General features: G+C 44.4%; 1 protein-coding gene across 5 annotated transcripts in view; it reads right to left on the bottom strand.

Moving 5' to 3' along the window:
* Positions 1–19095, bottom strand: part of LOC128406792 (connector enhancer of kinase suppressor of ras 2-like) — a 310922-nt gene that overhangs the window by 203761 nt on the left and 88066 nt on the right. For 2 of the 5 annotated variants that reach the window (XM_053374478.1, XM_053374480.1), the window contains exons 1-2: positions 7378–7688; positions 5006–5169 (exon numbers count right to left, since the gene is read on the bottom strand). In XM_053374478.1, the coding sequence (XP_053230453.1) occupies positions 5006–5169; positions 7378–7507 (294 nt within the window). In that variant the 5' untranslated portion in view covers positions 7508–7688. Of the gene's footprint in view, positions 1–5005; positions 5170–7377; positions 7689–19095 lie in introns of those variants that run through there. The other 3 variants (XM_053374481.1, XM_053374479.1, XM_053374477.1) reach the window with 2 other exon arrangements.

Below are 19095 nucleotides of genomic sequence, written 5' to 3'. Positions count from 1 at the left end.
TTCTTCCATACACTTATGTGTGAAGCACGAACTGAGAGAGTGGCACTCTGGGTGGCTTGCTTAATGAGGCCCAACATCTGTCAGACTCTGCCAATCTCTGGCACTGACTCACCAGGCACTGACACCAGTCATGAACCCCACTCCCCCTTCATTTCAGTGGGAGTTTTATCAGAGCCAATGCATGTTCCCATTTAATATAAAGAGAATGCAAATTGTTCTAGACCTTAGTGGTTGAAATGGTGCATCTGACGGCAACTTCTAGGGAGCATCAGTGGCCCTTTTGTAATGGTAAAAATAACCATGGTATATAGCATGTCTGCACACCTTATGTGCAGGCATCTGAAGCTGCTCCAATCAAGGCATTAAGTTGCTAATATTTAAAATGTGCTTTAATTTTGATTTTGTAACTCCCCCTCTCCAAAACTAGGCTGCTCTTTTAGAGGCTTTCTCCTTAGACTGCACGTAGCAGACAATGAGGGCAGGCTAGGGAAGAATAAAGGATAACTAATCCAGTGATATTGAAACGCTGGGCTGTGTATGAGTCAGAGCACATCTGGCAATGTGGACTCAGTAAATTAATTTGGATATGCACCAATGGACAGTAATCAAGCTTTATGTCAGCCAATAAACAGCAGTGTAATGAAGTACAAAAGCTTGCATTAGGTTTAATCACACCAAAGTTCTAGCCGCTTTAGAACTTAGCAGTGAGGCCTAAAACAAAATGAACATCCAGGTGTCTGCAAAGAGAACAGTGTATTCCTACTACCACCACCAAAACCAAAATATTATTATTCTAAGTTGTATGCGTTTCTATTTTTCCCATGACTCTGAAGCAAAAAGAGAAAAGCAATGGCACAATTCGGTGTGTGTACAAAGTGGTTTATGTCAGAGTGAAACGTGATTACAGATTAAAATCAAATTAAAAAATACATTCTGCAATATGTGCAAATCAAAGACTACGCAAGCAAAATGGGAGAAAATGTCACTTCTTTCAAGAGCAATGCTTTTAGCATGAAGAGAGCCTTACTGCACACAGCCATACAAAGGTTTAGCAGTATAAAATCTTTTAACAGTCTGGGATGCAGAAAATGTGGAGTGCTTTTAGGAAGAAATTGGGATGTAAAAGGGAGACAAGACAGAAAGAGAAGCAAGAAGCTTTATCTTCAATGTGCACTAGTCCAAATATACTTGCAAGGCAAACTATAATGACACTGCTGCCTTTTCACTGGTGAATTAGGGAAAAATGAATTGGAGAAGAGAAGGAAGTCAAAATGTGCGCGCTCTCTCTCTCTCTCTCTCTCTCTCTCTCTCTCTCTCATGATAATACCAGAACTTAGAAGCCATCCAAATAAAACTGAAGGCTAGAAGAGTCATAGCAAATGCAAAATAATACAAAATAAAAAAAAAATCCTATCTGAAGAAGTGTGCATGCACACGAAAGCTCATACCAATAACAAACTTAGTTGGTCTCTAAGGTGCTACTGTCAAAGTGCAAGTAGATAAATAGGTATCTATTTACCTTCCAGCGGGAAGGTAAACGGCATTTCCGTGCGCTGCTCTGGTTCGCCAGAAGCGGCTTAGTCATGCTGGCCACATGACCCGGAAGCTGTATACCGGCTCCCTCGGCCAATAAAGTGAGATGAGCGCCGCAACCCCAGAGTCGGCCACGACTGGACCTAATGGTCAGGGGTCCCCTTTACCTTTACTTTAAAGTGCTACTGGAAGGATTTTTTTTATTTTGTTTCAACTACGACAGACCAACACAGCTACCTACCTGTAGCAAGTTCATACTTCACGCAATGTAAAGTGAAACTATGGAATTCAGTCCTACAGGAGCCAGTGATGATCATCAACTTGGAATGCTTTAAAAGTGTTTTAGATAAATTCATTGAGGATAAGGGTATCAGTGGCTACTAGCCACAATAGCTATTCTTTCTCCACAGCCAGAGACAGTGCACCTCTGAATACCAGTTGAAGGGCTTGCAGGTGGGCAGATTGCTATTGTGCTCAAGTCTCATTTGTGGGTTTCCCATAGGCATCTGGTTGGCAACTGTGAGAACAGTATGCTAGACTAGATGGACCATTGGTCTGATTCAGCAGACCCTTCTTATGCTCTTATTTTCTACCACTGAGTTATGGTCCTTTTTTGCAAATCCTTATCAAATGGTACTAGCTTCCTATTAAAGGTAAAGGGACCCCTGACCATTAGGTCCAGTCGTGGCCGACTCTGGGGTTGCGGCGCTCATCTCGCTTTATTGGCCGAGGGAGCCAGCATACAGCTTCCGGGTCATGTGGCCAGCATGACTAAGCCACTTCTGGTGAACCAGAGCAGCGCATGGAAACGCCATTTACCTTCCTGCCGGAGCGGTACCTATTTATCTACTTGCACTTTGACGTGCTTTCAAACTGCTAGGTTGGCAGGAGCAGGGACCGAGCAACGGGAGCTTACCCCGTCGCGGGGATTCGAACCGCCGACCTTCTGATCGGCAAGTCCTAGGCTCTGTGGTTTAACCCACAGCGCCACCCATGTCCCAGCTTCCTATTACACCAGCACAAGTTCATGGGGAAATAATGACAATAATCATAACAAAAGCAAATGTACACAGTGCATTACAGATTGTGTTAAAGGATTGAATGTCTGCATGCAGCGCGTTGCAGAACAAAAATACAAAAACAAAACACCAGGTCTTGTCAATGTATTTTTCATTTCACTATTTAGTAAAACTGGCACCTAGTTCATAATAAGGTTTTATGTTTGCCATTACACTGCACTGCCCCCCCCCATGCTAATTGTCAAGTCAGAGCTTGGAAAGACAGAAGCAAATGAGATATCATTATCTCTAGCCTTTACTTGGAGTGAGCTACAAGGTCAAAGTCATCTAGAAAGAGCAACTCTTTGATAAGAGCTGCCAATTGCTCTTTTGGCTCATAAATATACACAGAGAGAAAGATTATGGAGTTTTCATGAGCAGAATCTTAAGTTCTACTCCAAAGGCATTTCATAGTTTCAATGGTATTTCATAGCTTTATGATATATTACATGGTGCAGGGCAGAGAAAGGGGGAAGTCCATCAAAGAGGTCAGCAATTGTGAGTTCTTGGGTCAAACCTGACCCAAGAAATAACACTTGCTCTCCAAGCACCAGTGGGCAGCATTTCTTACTATGGGGACCAGAAAAATGGCATTTTATCCCAGAAGACACAACTCCTGTTGATTCTCTTTGATCTTTCAGCAGCTTTGATCTCTCAAGCATAGCATTTTTCTGGAATGTATGTCTGAGTTGGGAGAGCTGTTCGACAGTGGAACAGACTCCCACAAGAGGTGGTGGACTCTTCTTCCTTGGAGTTTGTTTGTTTTTAAGCAGAGGTTGGATGGCCACCTGTCATGTATGCTTTAGCTGCAATGCTTTAGCATTGCAGAGGGTTGGACTAGATAACCCTCAGGTCCCTACCACTCTGCACTTCTATGATTCTATGAACACCCGCATGAAACCACTGAGTGGCGCCGTCCAGAATTTTGGAGTCAGCTCTCAAAAATGTACTAATGCAGCACGGCTCTATTTCTCCATTACATCTGCAGCTGTGGCAGTGGGCGTCTGACCTTGGTAAAGAACTGGATGAGAGCTTAATCCAGATAATACAGTGGTGCTGGCAGTGGGTGGTTCCCTAGCATGTCCCTGGCATTTCCACTTAAAAAGAAAAGAGAAGGTGGTAGCAGTTGATGGGGAACATAATCTCTGCTAGAGATCCTAAAGAGCTGTTGCCATACAGCTTAGAAAGCCAAGTGCACAAATTGTCCAACCTGCTATCAGGGCTGGAGTGTTCTATTTTGCCGCTCGAGGCAAAATGCAACCACACCCTGCCATCACTGCGCCCACATCAGTGCCGACATTGGCGATGATTTCTGGCAAGATCTCGCCAGAAATGAGTGTTGATGCCAGCCGTGGAGGCCATGAGGTGGCCGGGGTTGAGAAAAGCTAGGAAGGAAGGGGCAGCCAGCTGGACAAAAGAGGTGATTAATTGAACATGCCAGAACATGCTAGGGAGAGACCCACTAAGAGCACCTCATTCTTCTGCTTTAAGCTCTCCTCCTATCCATCACCAAGACCAAGCCCCCACTGCCACAGCTACTGATGTAAAGGGAAAATACAGCTGTGTGACATCAGCATGGTGCTGGCAGGTCACTCCAAAACTCTGGATGACACTACTCAGCAGTTCCATACAGACATTAAACAGCATGGGGGACGAAATAGAACCCTGTGTCACACCACCCTGAAAGCTCCACAGGGCTGAAGAAAACGCCCCAAGCATCAGCCTGTGAAGATGGCCATTCAAACAGGACTGCAACAAAAACCAAGCAGTGCCACCCACGCCCAACTCAGACACCCTCTCTAGAACAATACCATGGTCAGTGGTTCGTATAGCTGATGAGAGATCAAGGAGGATGAACAGGGACAATGTGGCCCTTAGTGGGTGAATCCCCACAATGCTGGCTTGGCAGCCATTCAGCGGGGGGGGGGGACGTGGTGACAAGGTCAGGCCAGGCTCTGGGGCCGAGACCCCCAGCGGCAGGCAGGACAGAATGGGGATCCCTGCGTGGGGTGCCTGGTTCATGACCCCTAAAAATTGTGTGCCAGGAGCTACAGCTGCCCTGTCATCCCCCCATGCTACACCCCTTGCCTCATCTAACTTTAGGGTCATTTATGGATGTGACTGGACCTGATTCCCCATGGTTGACCTTGGTTTTATGAGATTATGCTGCACCTTGAGCCTTGATCTCTTGGGTAAGCGTTTTGCTAAGTTTCTAATTTTTTTAATTTTTTTATTTATTTCCTCCAAGGACTGAGATCTGGGCCCCTGAGGCACCCCATGGACCACAATAGAAGCTCCAAAATTCTGACAGTAAGAATTTCAGAAGCATCGTTATGACTTTATCTGCTTACTTTGGTTTGAAAGATACACAGAGATCAACATGGAGAGTGTTCCAAGTAAATAGGTCCACTTACCAAAGCACAGAGCAGATCCACTGCTTCCAGGATGAGTTCTTGGTGACCGATTCGAGTGACTCCCAGCTCTTCAAGTTCCTGATGAGTAATGTGTAACAGCTGTTCTCCATTGATCTTTTCCCTCTCAAAGTTCTTTATGTATTGTTGAAGGCAGTCATCAAGGCCTAGGTTCAAACAGCAACAGGAGCACTTGATTAGGAATAAAAAGAAAGAAAGAGGTAGCATACTTTGCTGCCTCATTGCAGCTTCAGCTCACTGTTTTCATCTTGATGGAATATAAAAGCCTATGTTCTTTTAAGGAAAGAACACAAAATGGAATGATATCATTTCACACCTTGTGTACTGGTGCACATCTTTTATATTGCATATAATGTGAAATTAAGTGCCATATCCCATGGCTAAGAACATGGGGAAACAGTTCTCTTGACTTGTCCTACAGGGCCATGAGTTGAACAACACAAACAACAGAGAAGCTGCAGCCAGTTTTGGCTTCCCGTTACATGAGTACGCCATACCCACAAAGGCAACACACACATCTGTTTTATAGGCACAATCGTATACAATTTCCCAATCTAGGAGTTGGGAACCTCAATCTGAGGCAGGCCCCAATTAAGACTTGGGGCTTAAGTGATTTCCTTTTATAGGGCCACAATCAAGGCTTGCCAGGTCTCTGTGGTTCCTGCATTTGGTAACTCCATGTGCTGTGCCTTTCTCAGAAGCAGACTCCAGGGACTTCAGGTGAACTAAACACGAACAGTATTATTTAAAACTACAGCAGACATGAAGCCTTACTTACTCCTAGGCCTACAGGCCCACAGTGACTTCTCCCCCCACTCACCTCTGTGAGAAATAGTTCCCTTTTCAAGTCATTGCTCTTGGCCTAGGAACTAACTACAGTGGTACCTTGGTTCTCAAACGCCTTGGTACTAAAACAACTTTGACCCCAAACATTGCAAACCCGGAAGTAAGTGTTCGGGTTTGCAAGCTTTTTTCAGAAGCCGAACATGCTCCGTTTTGAGTGTTACGCTTCTGATCTGAGTGCCACACTTCCGTTTTGAGTGATACGATGGGGTCTGTCTGTTTTTGCTATTTATTTTGCGTTTTTGTGCCTCTTTTTTGTTTTGTTTTTGTGACTGTGTGGAACGCTGTTCAGCTGCTGATTGATTGATTGTGTGACTGAAGTACATTGTTTATTGCTTTCATTTTATGGCTCAATGGTCTCATTAGATAGTAAAATTCATGTCAAATTAGTGTTTTAGGGGTTGTTTTTAAAAGTCTGGAATGGATTAATCCAGTTTGCATTACTTTCTATAGGAAAGTGTGCCTTGGTTTTGGAACGCTTTGGTTTTGGAACAGACTTCCGGAATGGATTAAGTTTGAGAACCAAGGTACCACTGTATATAGTTAATGTTCTTGTCATTTATATGGTGGATGTGCCATGTTGGTTTCCCCACAAATGTTATGTTAGATGATGTATTGATGTATGGTATGGCCCCCCTCCCCCTTGCTTTATGGTATCTTGTGTGTGTGTGTGTGTGTGTGTGTGTGTGTGTGTGTGTGTTTTGCTGTAAGTCGCTTAGAGGCCTTCTGATGACAAGCGACTGTTAAGTATAACAGATAACATAAATAAAATAAAATATACTTGCCCCAAGATTCTAGCATTGCAATGCACTATGCACAGGTCTGCCCTGGACATGAGCTGATGCTCAGCTCCAAGATGGAAGGCAGAAAGTATAGCATAAAACTCAAGAATACATACACTCCAACCCTTCTATTTAACTAACTATATTATGATTTATTTTGACAATTTCTTGACTTAATTATTATCCTCTCCAAGCAGCGTGCAAAAATCCTCAATACACTGAAAATAAATTTAAAAAATCAGTTAAAATTATAAAATGAAAATTCTGTTCCAACGCCTCCTGGAATTTAATCTTTCTTTCTTTCTTTCTTTCTTTCTTTCTTTCTTTCTTTCCCTCCATCCCTCTCTCTCTCTCTCTCTCTCTCAAATAGCTATTTAAACAGACACAAATGTCTTCCAGACCATGTCTTCCCTTGTTTTTCTAGCCTCTAAATGTGGCTTCCCCACCCCAGTCCCTTGGACACGTTTTGCCTTTCGTCGTTGTTGCTATTTTAGATTCTCCGTTCGCTTCGCAAAGTGCTCTGTGTCGTGGCAAAGCAACAGTGAAGAGATCGGGCCAGGCCAGGCCAGCCATGCACTTTCAAGATCAGGCATCATTTCTATAATTACCATTTCCTTTTATGATTATCCAGACACGGGCTGTGTACTAGAGGCATCACGTTTCTGGCTTTATGGAGGGAAATAAATCTAGCATGCCATTACAATGAAATCATCTCTTACTATTTCCTACCATTACTGAAAATTAGCAGAGGTGTGAAACGAAACAGAGGAAAATGTTTACTGCTGGGTTCCCCCTCCACCCCTCTCTTCTGTTTCTCCGGGATATATTTAAACAATGTTCTGTAAAGCATGTTCTCCATAACAGAGAGCACGTGTTGCGATGGGGGCCTAAAGGCCACCCCACTGTTGTTGGGCAAATTGGCCACATGCTGTGATTGGGCAAGGAGTGTTGCTGGGGAGAATGTTATGTTGCTAAAGTGTGGGAGGGGTCAGAGGTCTTAAATACAGGGCTCGCAGCCTGGGGCCTTCTCTTGGGCTGCGTGCACCGGCTCACCCACCCACCCTCCCTGAAAAGGGGGGGTTCGTTGTCCTCTGACCTTGCTATGCCTGTCATGGGGTCGTCTGCCTTGGGGCAGGGGCCTGGTAGGAATTTTGTCCATTTGGCTGATTGGCTGTTGCCATTTGGTTTTTGCCTACTGCATAGCAAAGCATCACAACTTGTAAGGTTGGCGGTTAGGCATTGGTTCAAATTGGTTGGTGGAGGGGTAAGCGCCTACCCCTCCAATGGTGGTGCAGAAAGGGAATTCCATTAAAGGAATCCAGGGGCTTGCCATTCTTTCAGTCTTTGTCCCTGGCATCGGACTTGGGCCGTGCAAGCCACCAGGAGCATGAGGGTGAGAAGTGAGGGACTGAGGCCCAGCTTCATTTTCTTTCCAAAATTGTTTCCCTCACTGGCTTCCGCTGGAATCCGGAAGTCAGTTCCGTCCCAGCAGCAAGGACAGATAGTCGTAACCAATGCCTAAGCAACCACTCACATGTGTGTGTATTTAAATAAAGTTGGCCAAATTCATGCCAAAAACCTTAAACAAAAATTGATGTGTGAAGTATGAGTTATTTGGGGTGGCCTGGGGGATTTCGACGCACAAACCATGTCACAAAGGCAAGGGCTGATACTGAAAATGCAAAAAGTCCAACTATTTTTATTTTCTGGTCCCTGTTCCTTGTAAATAGCTGCCTCTATTACGTACCTACTTTTGCTTTTCACGCACTTTGAATAGGCCTGGCATTGGCTACAACACTGAGCTGCTATGAAGCTAGAGCTGTATCCAACTAAGTCCTGCTTAGAGTTATGGATGAGGGGAAATGTATTTTAAAAGTGAACCAACCGCATCCACACTTTCCAAAACAATATGTGACCTGAAATACAGTTATCCTTTGGAATTCGCAGTTATCCAAATTTTGTGATGTTTCCCAAAAACAAGTTTACAAAAATGAAAAGGAATATATTAGTAGAAAATAAAATACAAAAATGTATTGTGTTAGGAGAAATGGCTTTGTAAAAATGTGCACATTTCTCAAAGTTGCATACAAAAATATGCTTATTAGAAGAATATTTAGCAAAATCTGCTTTCCTACAATTTCCACCCACAAGTTCTAGCCCTGCCTTCTGAAGCAACATATCCATTTTTGTAGCTATTTGAATACTATTGTGATAAGGTAAAGGACCCCTGACAGTTAAGTCCAGTCAAAGACGACTCTGGGTTGCGGTGCTCATCTTGCTTTGCAGGCCAAGGGAGCTGGCGTTTGTCCGCAGACAGTTTTTCCGGGTCATGTGGCCAGCATGACTAAGCCGCTTCTGGCAAAACCGGAGAAGCACACAGAAACACAGTTTACCTTCCTGCTGGAGTAGTACCTATTTATCTACTTGCACTTTTTGGCATGCTGTCAAACTGCTAGGTTAGCAGGAGCTGGGACAGAACAACGGGAGCTCACCCCGTCGCAGGGATTCGAACCGCCGACCTTCTGATAGGTAAAGGGACCCCTGACCATTAGGTCCAGTTGTGGCCGACTCTGGGGTTGCAGCGCTCATCTCGCTTTATTGGCCGAGGGAGTTGGCGTACAGCTTCCGGGTCATGTGGCCAGCATGACTAAGCCGCTTCTGGCGAACCAGAGCAGTGCACGGAAACGCCGTTTACCTTCCTGCCGGAGCGGTACCTATTTATCTACTTGCACTTTGACGTGCTTTTGAACTGCTAGGTTGGCAGGAGCAGGGACCGAGTAACAGGAGCTCACCCTGTCGCGGGGATTCGAACTGCCGACCTTCTGATTGGCAAGTCCTAGGCTCTGTGGTTTAACCCACAGCGCCACCCGCATCCCTCATAGTCACCCTCGCGACCTTCTGATAGTCTCCCCTTAATTCTCTGTTGCCCAGATCTTTCAACTGTTCATTATAGGAACTTGGCTTCCAGAACCCTCACCACTGTCCTTCTTGCTCTGGACATGCCCCAAAGTACTTCTTAAAATGAGGTGCCCTGAAGTGGACACAATGGGTTGCATCCAATGCTAGTCCTACTCAAACCACCGAAATTAATGGACATTGTTAACTTAGGTCCATTAATATCAGCAGGTCTCCTCTTGAGTATAATTTACTCCATACTCTTCATGGTTAAGCAGCACTCCAGTCTCTGGCATTTAAATCACACATTGGCTATGTGAGTGTGCGAAGGGGTGTATCTAGTAACCAGAGCACATTTCTACAAATGGTAGATGCATCAACACTGAAAGGCAGTACATAGCCTGCCATTTTACATACCACTGCTGATGAGGTATATTTTGAACTGTTTTTACTGTAGAGCAATTGTGTTTTCTTAGCATATCTTTAGTCCAAAGAACACACACATCCCTTTGGTTTTAAAAATAGTGTAGAGGGCAATAGAAGGATAAAATAAGATGTCAGGCAACAGACAGAATAAGGCTTCTGCAACATGTAATGATGCAGTAGAGAAGCATGTCAGTGGCCCTTGGTTGGATGCTAGAAGTGCGTTCCCATTGTTGTCATTGGAGTATTGGAGGGTACAATAGTTTGGATGCTCTGCACCAGCAATGTTGGACTTTTCGAAACTATTGCTGGGTCGCAGCTTGGAAGATAGCTTGGCCATGAAAGCCATGGTGTCAGCACAGTGTTCATGGCCAACAATCAACTGGGTTCCTTGGCCTTTTGTTCTTTCCCCTCCCAACATCAGCTTAATGCTCTACCCAACCCATAGCAACCCTCACAATCTGAGTGACACCCATATTCCCCACTCCATCCCTATATCCAGACAATTTGATTTGGCCCTTGGCCAAGTCTGGTGCACAACCCTACTTCAAACTACAGTGGTACCTCAGATTAATTACTTAATTCGTTCCGAAGGTCCGTTCTTAACCTGAAACTGTTCTTAACCTGAAGCACCACTTTAGCTAATGGAGCCTCCTGCTGCTGCCGCGCTTCCAGAGCACGATTTCTGTTCTCATCCTGAAGCAAAGTTCTTAACCTGAGGTAATATTTCTGGGTTAGCGGAGTCTGTAACCTGAAGCGTATGTAACCCGAGGTACCACTGTACTGTTCCTGTAAACTCAGAGGCACACAGTTGAATGTGAAGGCAACATGAGGGAAGAGAAAAGAAGGTAATATATTTAAGCAACAACACAACAACGCAGCAGTTAAAATGGGGGAGGGGCATTCAGAAGGATTTTGCCCAAAGTCCCCTTCTGTGCTCTTGTCTTGCTCTGGGATAAACCAAACAAGTGTGTCGTGCTCCGATAAGGAAATTATGTGTAGCTGGTTGATCTAAATATGCCTTTATGCCAGGTACATCTATTATGAAAAAGCAAAACTGGCATTTTTTATGACTCAGGCTGCTCTTTCATAGATCCCCAGGGCATGAGCCTTTTTGGAAGACATTTACTTAATGGTTCAAACAGTATGGCAGGTGACAATGCAAAGAACACAGAAAGTCACTGATGAAGAACCCAGCTGTCTTGTAATGTGACAGTACACAGTGCATACAAAAGAAAGCACGGCTGAACAGCTTCTACACAAGCGTATGCGTGATGGTGAACATCGTGACCCATATTACCAATGAATTTCATGTCTTCCAGTAATTTGGCCACTGCCAGTTGAGGAGATGGAATGGAAGAAGATACAAATGAATCCTTTTCTGTGGTGCTTTCAGCACAATGCCCTTTTTCTCTAGCAGATATCTATACTCATGTCATAGTTAGCTGTTTTTTTAAACGATTTTACTGTAAAGCTCTGAGTTCCATTCCAATTCCAGCATAAACCCAAATACACTTATAGGAATACTGCCACCATGAGCATTTCCATCAAAGTCTGTCTAAAAAGGTAAAGGGACCCCTGACCATTAGGTCCAGTTGTGGCCGACTCTGGGGTTGTGGCGCTCATCTCGCTTTATTGGCCGAGGGAGCCGGCGTACAGCTTCCGGGTCATGTGGCCAGCATGACTAAGCCGCTTCTGGCGAACCAGAGCAGCGCACGGAAATGCCGTTTACTTTCCCGCCGGAGCGGTACCTATTTATCTACTTGCACTTTGTGCTTTTGAACTGCTAGGTTGGCAGGAGCAGAGACCGAGCAACGGGAGCTCACCCCGTCGCAGGGATTCGAATCACCAACCTTCCTTATTCCTCAGGAGACCATCCTAATTTTTTTCTCCAATTACTCTCCAGCAGTAGTAGTCCAGTGAGTAGATCACTCATCCACATTTAACACTTTAAGAAACCACTGGAGAAAGCAGATTCCCACTACCCAGGGATGGGGAAACCTGTCACTCTCCAGATGTGGTTGTACTCTGACCATTGTCCCTGCTGGTTAGGGCTGATGGGAGAGCTACAGGGCAACAAGTTCCCCAATCCCTACTATAAACACAATGGGATGGTCATTAGCTCTGAGGCTTTAACAAATTAAGGAACAAGAAAAGAAAAGAAAAAGGGCAGGTCATAGCACTTGCCAGAGATTATGAAGTTCTAAGAGTGTTTAAAATCTATATGGATCATCATGGCTCCCTGGATTCCCCGGGGTCATGTATCATTAGGAAAATAAGATCTGGCAAGGTCAGGGTGTTCTGCTCTGCTTGCTCACCCTTACAATTAAATCTTCACAGCCATCCCTATCTAGATATAGGCGCTAATGCTGATGACTCATGTCCAACCTGCCAAATCTTATGCCCTCTAAAGGTAAAGGTAAAGGTACCCCTGCCCGTACGGGCCAGTCTTGACAGACTCTGGGGTTGTGCACCCATCTCACTCAAGAGGCCAGCGTGACAAGCTGCATCTGGCGAGCCAGCGCAGCACATGGAACACCGTTTACCTTCCCGCTGGTAAGCAGTCCCTATTTATCTACTTGCACCCGGGGGTGCTTTCGAACTGCTAGGTTGGCAGGCGCTGGGACCGAGCAGCGGGAGCGCACCCCGCCGCGGGGATTCGAACCGCCGACCTTTCGATCGGCAAGCCCTAGGCGCTGAGGCTTTTACCCACAGCGCCACCTGCGCTCTAGCCTGATGTAAATTCCTTTGTCTCCCAGGATCATGTCTTAATCTGCTCATCTTCTTTTCCAGTTATCTAATATATCCCCCTTTGGCTATATTACTGGCAACCAACAAAAAGTTTTAGGATCGTCAATCAATCTATCTCCTTCCAGTTTCAGCCATGGACCAGTCAGGTTTTAAAAGTTAAGCCCATAATCCCCAAACAAACCAATATAGAATCGTAATAATAGAATGGTTGAGTTGGAAGGGACCACGAGAGTCATCTAGTCCAACCTCCTGCAATGCAGGAATCATTCGCCCAATGTGGGGTCTAACCCATGACCCTGAGATTCAGTCTCCTGCTGTACCAACTAAGCTATATAATATTGGATCTGATGAAAGATTTATTTTTTAATAAATAATGCAGACAAGTTCCTTTCCTCAACATGATGTTTCAAAGTGCCAACGCGTGATCCTATAACCTACCCCAAAAGTTTTATATCCCACCCACATTAAAAAGGTCCCAGGGGCCCACTAATCTCTCTATATATTTTGGGAAGTTGTCCTTTCCTTTGCTGAGCATTTGGATACCTCTTATGATATCTGAAGATAGGAGGGGGGGGAACCATGTATGCCACCTTGAGGTCCATGGAGAAATACTGTAAATAATAATATTGTAACCACAGTTTGCATGATGGCTCCTGAGATCAATGAACAGGTTTTAGTCTATATTTGGATGCAATTGGATGCCATTTTGAATCAAGATGACTGATTGAATCTTTCAAAACTGCACTGATATTTTGGTTTCTGATACTCCTGAGCAAATCAGGTTATGAGGCTGCCATAAAGTAAATAAGCATTAAAAACAACTCAGTTAATCTCTGTACAGTGGTACCTCGGGTTACATACACTTCAGGTTACATACGCTTCAGGTTACAGACTCCACTAACCCAGAAATAGTAGTCGGGTTAAGAACTTTGCTTCAGGATGAGAACAGAAATTGCGCAGCAGCAGTGCGGCAGCAGCAGGAGGCCCCATTAGCTAAAGTGGTGCTTCAGGTTAAGAACAGTTTCAGGTTAAGAAAGGACCTCTGGAATGAATTAAGTATGTAACCAGAGGTACCATTGTATTAGAGAAGGGGTGTCTTTGTGGACTTATTTTGAATCTTACAATAATATACACCAGAGCAGATGTGCATTAGAGTGCAGAAAATTCAAGATGAGTATATTCAAAACTTTTCACATGGAGGCAATGCATGTGTACACGCAAGTCTGTGTTAGGATTTTCACCAACCTATCCATAACAGAAAGAAATAATATAGACCTTCTCTGAGCTTCACCACCTGCTTCAAAACAGACCTTCACACAGATGAAATGAATTCAGGAATGTGTGTGATCATGGCAACAGGATGCTTTATATCTGTCTGAAACCAAAATGCCATTTGCCTTATTCTCCCCACTCCTTTTTGTTTAGATTTCCTACACAACATGAAAAGCCTCCTGCAGTATCAAGGATATGGATGCACAACATTTATCTTCTGAAAGGACATGGGAGGTCCAAAAAAGCACCTCCCCACACATCCAGAGTTTGTCATTATCACACCAGTGTTTTGCCAGGCCTATCATCTGATGCAACTGCTGACATTCAAGTTAAGGTTGCAATGTGCCTTCAAAAATGTTTGGTTTACGAATGAGAAGCAAACTCTAAATTAAGCTCACCATCAACCATTCATGAAACAATGCCTCCCTTTTGTCCAGCCCGTTATTGCATTCACAGTTTACAAATTTGTAAATTTGATCTTACATCCTCTGAAAACATGCAAAATTCACACAACATCAACGCAAGTGGAAGACATAACCTTTCCTAAATGGTGACTTAAACCTCAGTTCAAGATAGTGATGTTCTTACACTTGCCATGACCTAATTTAATTTTAAGTATTTCAGTTCTTATTCATCTTGTTTATTACGCTTACTTGTTGCTTTTTACATGATACTGTCTCAAAGCAACTTAACAAAGTAAGAAAAGAAATATTAAAACCAAATATAATAACAGCAATAAAACAGGAACCTAAAACGTTCATCCATAAATATATAAGAAAAAGGACAGATTCAACCAAACCCTTTTAAGTTGTTTATATAATAACTAGTTGGGGTGCACAGTGATGTGGCCACATTTGCTGATGATATTAAACTGCTCAGCATCATCATGGGACCTGAGCTGCCAGTGACTGACCAGGGATGAGACCTTGGGGTCATAGTGGACAGCTATAGGAAGATGCCAACCCTTTGTGATGCAGCTTTGAAAAAGGCAAATTCCATATTAGGAATCATTAGGAAAGGAATGGGGGGGGCCTGACAGTACCATAATGCCATTATAAAGATCTATGGTGTGACCACACTTGGAGTACAGTGGTACCTCGGGTTACATACGCTTCAGGTTACAGACTCCGCTAACTCAGAAATAGTGCTTCAGGTTAAGAACTTTGCTTCAGGATGAGAACAGAAATTGTGCTCTGGCGGCGCAGCGGCAGCAGGAGGCCCCATTAACTAAACTGGTGCTTCAGGTTAAAAACAGTTTCAGGTTATGAACTGACCTCTGGAACGAATTAAGTACTTAACCCAAGGTACCACTGTACTGTATACAGTTCTGGCAACCTTACCTCAAAAAGGATATTGTCGAGTTGGAAGAAGTTCAGAAAAGATAAACCAAAATGATCAAGAGGATGGAGAAACGCTTCTTCAAGAAAAGGTTACAGCTTTGAGTAAGAGGGGGCATGACAGAGCTTGTTGACACCCAATGAAGTAAAATGTCGGAAGATTCAGAGAACACAAAAGAAAGTACTTCTTCACACAACACACTGCAGAATTTGCTCCCACAAGAGGTAGTGATGGCCATCCACTTGGATTGCTTTCAAAGAGGACTGGAAAAATTCACAGGGGAGAAAGAGATCCATGGCTACCAGTTATGATGGCTGTGCTGTGCCTCCACAGTTGGAGGGAATAATGCTTCTGCATTACCAGTTGTTGGAAAGCACAGATTGCCAGCAACACACACGAGACAAGAAAGATTGGTATATTTATTAAAACATAACAACTATAGAATTGGGATAAAAGCAATGACAAACCTAGACATCTTAAATAGCAGAGACATCACCTTGCCAACAAAGGTCCGTATAGTTAAAGCTATGGTTTTCCCAGTAGTGATGTATGGAAGTGAGAGCTGGACCATAAAGAAGGCTGATTGCCAAAGAATTGATACTTTTGAATTATGGTGCTGGAGGAGACTCTTGAGAGTCCCATGGACTGGAAGAAGATCAAACCTATCCATTCTTAAGGAAATCAGCCCTGAGTGCTCACCGGAAGGACAGATCCTGAAGCTGAGACTCCAATACTTTGGCCACCTCATGAGAAGAGAAGACTCCCTGGAAAAGACCCTGATGTTGGGAAAGATGGAGGGCACAAGGAGAAGGGGACAACAGAGGATGAGATGGTTGGATAGTGTTCTCGAAGCTACCAGCATGAGTTTAACCAAACTGCGGGAGGCAGTGGAAGACAGAAGTGCCTGGCGTGCTCTGGTCCATGGGGTCACAAAGAGTCGGACACGACTAAACGACTAAACAACAACAACATAGAATCTGCCGGTCAATTCAACCAAATTAACCAAAACCAATGAGGTCTGGGAGCTGAGGTGCATTGACGGGAAGATTTCCCATCAATCCTGAGCCAGCTGTGAGCCGCATGCTGTGATCATGCAGGAAGGCCTGAGGAAACTCCTCTGACCCTTACTGCCTGCTCCTTCAATATATGAACCCAACATGCACACCATGGCCCCATGGGCCAACATTCACCCCAATGCACCCAACTGGCCCAAAACTACTCTGGCTCTGATATTCGTCAGATATTTTCCAAAATCCACTCAACCACCTGAGCCAAATGCCAATTAACCAAATTCAAACAAAACGCCAGTCAAGCAGACAACACCCAACAGTGTGAGGAAGGCGAGAAAGAAGTGATACGTGTCTATTAGTGTCACCCCAAAAATTCCTACTTAATGAAGGCAACTAGCAGAGCCCACACTGGAAAATAGGGAAGGTGAGTGTCTTAATGTGAAGAAGGAAGAGGGAAGGGAAAATTGCCCCCATGAGGCTGCCTCCCTTGTGGGGGAGGAGGGTGTGGCAAATGAGTCCCCCTCACCATATGGGAAAGGAATGGAATTACAAGTGTGCTATTGTATGGTCCTGCTTTCAGACGTCTCACAGGCATCTGGTTGGCCACCAAGAGAAAAGATTGCAGGTTGAGATGGGCCCATAGCTGTCAACTGTCCCTTATTTGGCGGGAAAGTCCCTTATCCCAGCTCTGTGTCCCGCTGCTGTCCCTTATTGATGATGTCCCTTAAATTTCCCAGGTTTCAAAGAAAGCAGCTCCTCTAGCTCCCTCCCTGCCGGCCAGGGAGGAGGGAGGCTCCATCTGTGTTGCTTGGGTGCGTTGCTCACCCAATAAGGAGTCTAAGAACAACTGGGGGGTGGAGCTTGCATGCCTTGTGCTGATCAAATCGGCCGTGTTGCCTGGGGACTCGCCTTTGCTCAGCGCTTCCCAGTGGAGAGGTGACGGTGGTTTTCCTTGCTGCATCCCCTTTGCTGGGTTGCTGCGCTGTGGGAACCACCGCTTGAGGCTTTGTTTGGCTGCTGGCTGGGCTTTCTGCCTTTGGCTTGGAGGGGCTCAGAAGCTGAACATACCTGTGCTTGGAAAATCCCTTATTTTGGCTGCTGATCCCTTATTTTTGAGGCTGCTGGTCCCTTATTTTCAAATCTGTAAGTTGACAGCTATGGATGGGCCACTGGCCTGATCCAGCAGAGTTATCTTTGTTTTCAATGATGGAGCTCTTGCTTTGCATGCAAACAAAAATGCAGAGCGAGACAGGCCAATAATCTAACTAGATATAATGCTGCTTCCTATGTTAACTCGTTTCTGAATGTTTTACAGTGCAAAGGGCTCTTTTTTCAATGAAAAGGGAAAATAAAATGCCCAGAAAGATTTCAGGCAGAGTTTAATTTCAGCATTTGAACTTCTGCCATATTTGCATTAGGAGAAAACACTTTCTTTTCTAAGAAGGATATGTTTTCTCCACAGTCTCTAAAATTCATTAACAACTAACAGGATTTTGTGCAAAATGAACTAAAAGACCAAGCACATAACATTCCAGCCCCAAAGGAGAATGGCTTAAAAGGCTGAGTGTTTGAAAATGGAAGATGTTGATGCAAAGTGCTCTCAAACAACCATTACCAGCACGCTCACTTTCAAATAGAATGAGGTGTGCAAAATATGTTTTATAAGCGGTCATAAAGTCCTAGTTTCAAAAATCTGCTGCCCTCTTCAGATATGTTTGCATACAAGAGAGATTCTCTCCCCCTCCCTCTCCCTCTCCCTTTCTCTCACATTCCCCAGATTTTTTAAGGTCTTGCATTCTTTCCCATATGAAAATAAAAAGTTGTAGAATAATCCATATTTAATTATTAAAATCAGAGCAACACAAGAGAGCCCTTTCTGCAATGTTCCAAATATGTTCCAATATTTTCTACACGTTAAAACTGGGGAGGGGGAAGATACCTTTTGAAAAAATCCACGTAAAGGTTGCAAAACCAAACCTTAGTTTTCATGAGGATTTTATTGGGGTGAGTGAGGATAGATAATGCAGTAGGTTGGAATCAAGGCTAAGTTAGTTAAGAACACGAGAACAGAACATGAGAACATGAGACCAAGGGCCCACTCTGTCTAGAGTTCTGTTTTCCCAATGGCCAACCAAATGCCTATGAGAAACCCACAAGGATGACATGAGCACAATAGCAACCGAGTCAAATCTAGCCTGCAATGTGGATCTTGAAAAGGACCTGGCCCTCTGAGCTCAAAAACGTTCTTCGTCTCCCATGTACAGAAAGGAAGGAGCAGGAGGGTCTATTGTTTTCTGAAGAAGCGAGTAACAGATATGGGACCCAAGGGGGCTTACAGATTTAACAGGAACAGCTAAGCTCTCACAGCCATGAATTGTAAACAGAGGTGTTGCGAGGGAGAGGAGCTTGAAGGGAGTGCCTGGAGTGATGTCTCACAGAGTACACAAGACCAAGAGACATGAACAGAAAGGGAGCTGCTGCATTGAACTGCAACATCTGTGCCATTTCTGTCTTCCTGACTGAGAATAAGCAAAGCTACACCTGCAGCAATTGCAAGCTGGTTGCCTTGCTGGAAGAAAAGGTACAGCAACTTGAGGATGGCTTTCCACACTTTGTGCTATTGGGCAAGCCAGATGAGAAAATTCTATATCAGAGCAGAGTGTCCTGGGACACAGATGCAGGTGGAGTGCCTCAGAGTGGGGGTGGGGAAATCGTCCAATGCAGAAGACGAACCACGGGACGAATGTGACACAAAAAA

The sequence above is a fragment of the Podarcis raffonei genome, chromosome Z, assembly GCF_027172205.1.
Source record: "Podarcis raffonei isolate rPodRaf1 chromosome Z, rPodRaf1.pri, whole genome shotgun sequence".
NCBI classification, from domain to species: Eukaryota; Metazoa; Chordata; class Lepidosauria; order Squamata; family Lacertidae; genus Podarcis; species Podarcis raffonei.
The sequence above is the reverse complement of the archived record's forward strand: the minus strand, read 5'-3'. Positions and strand labels throughout refer to the sequence as shown.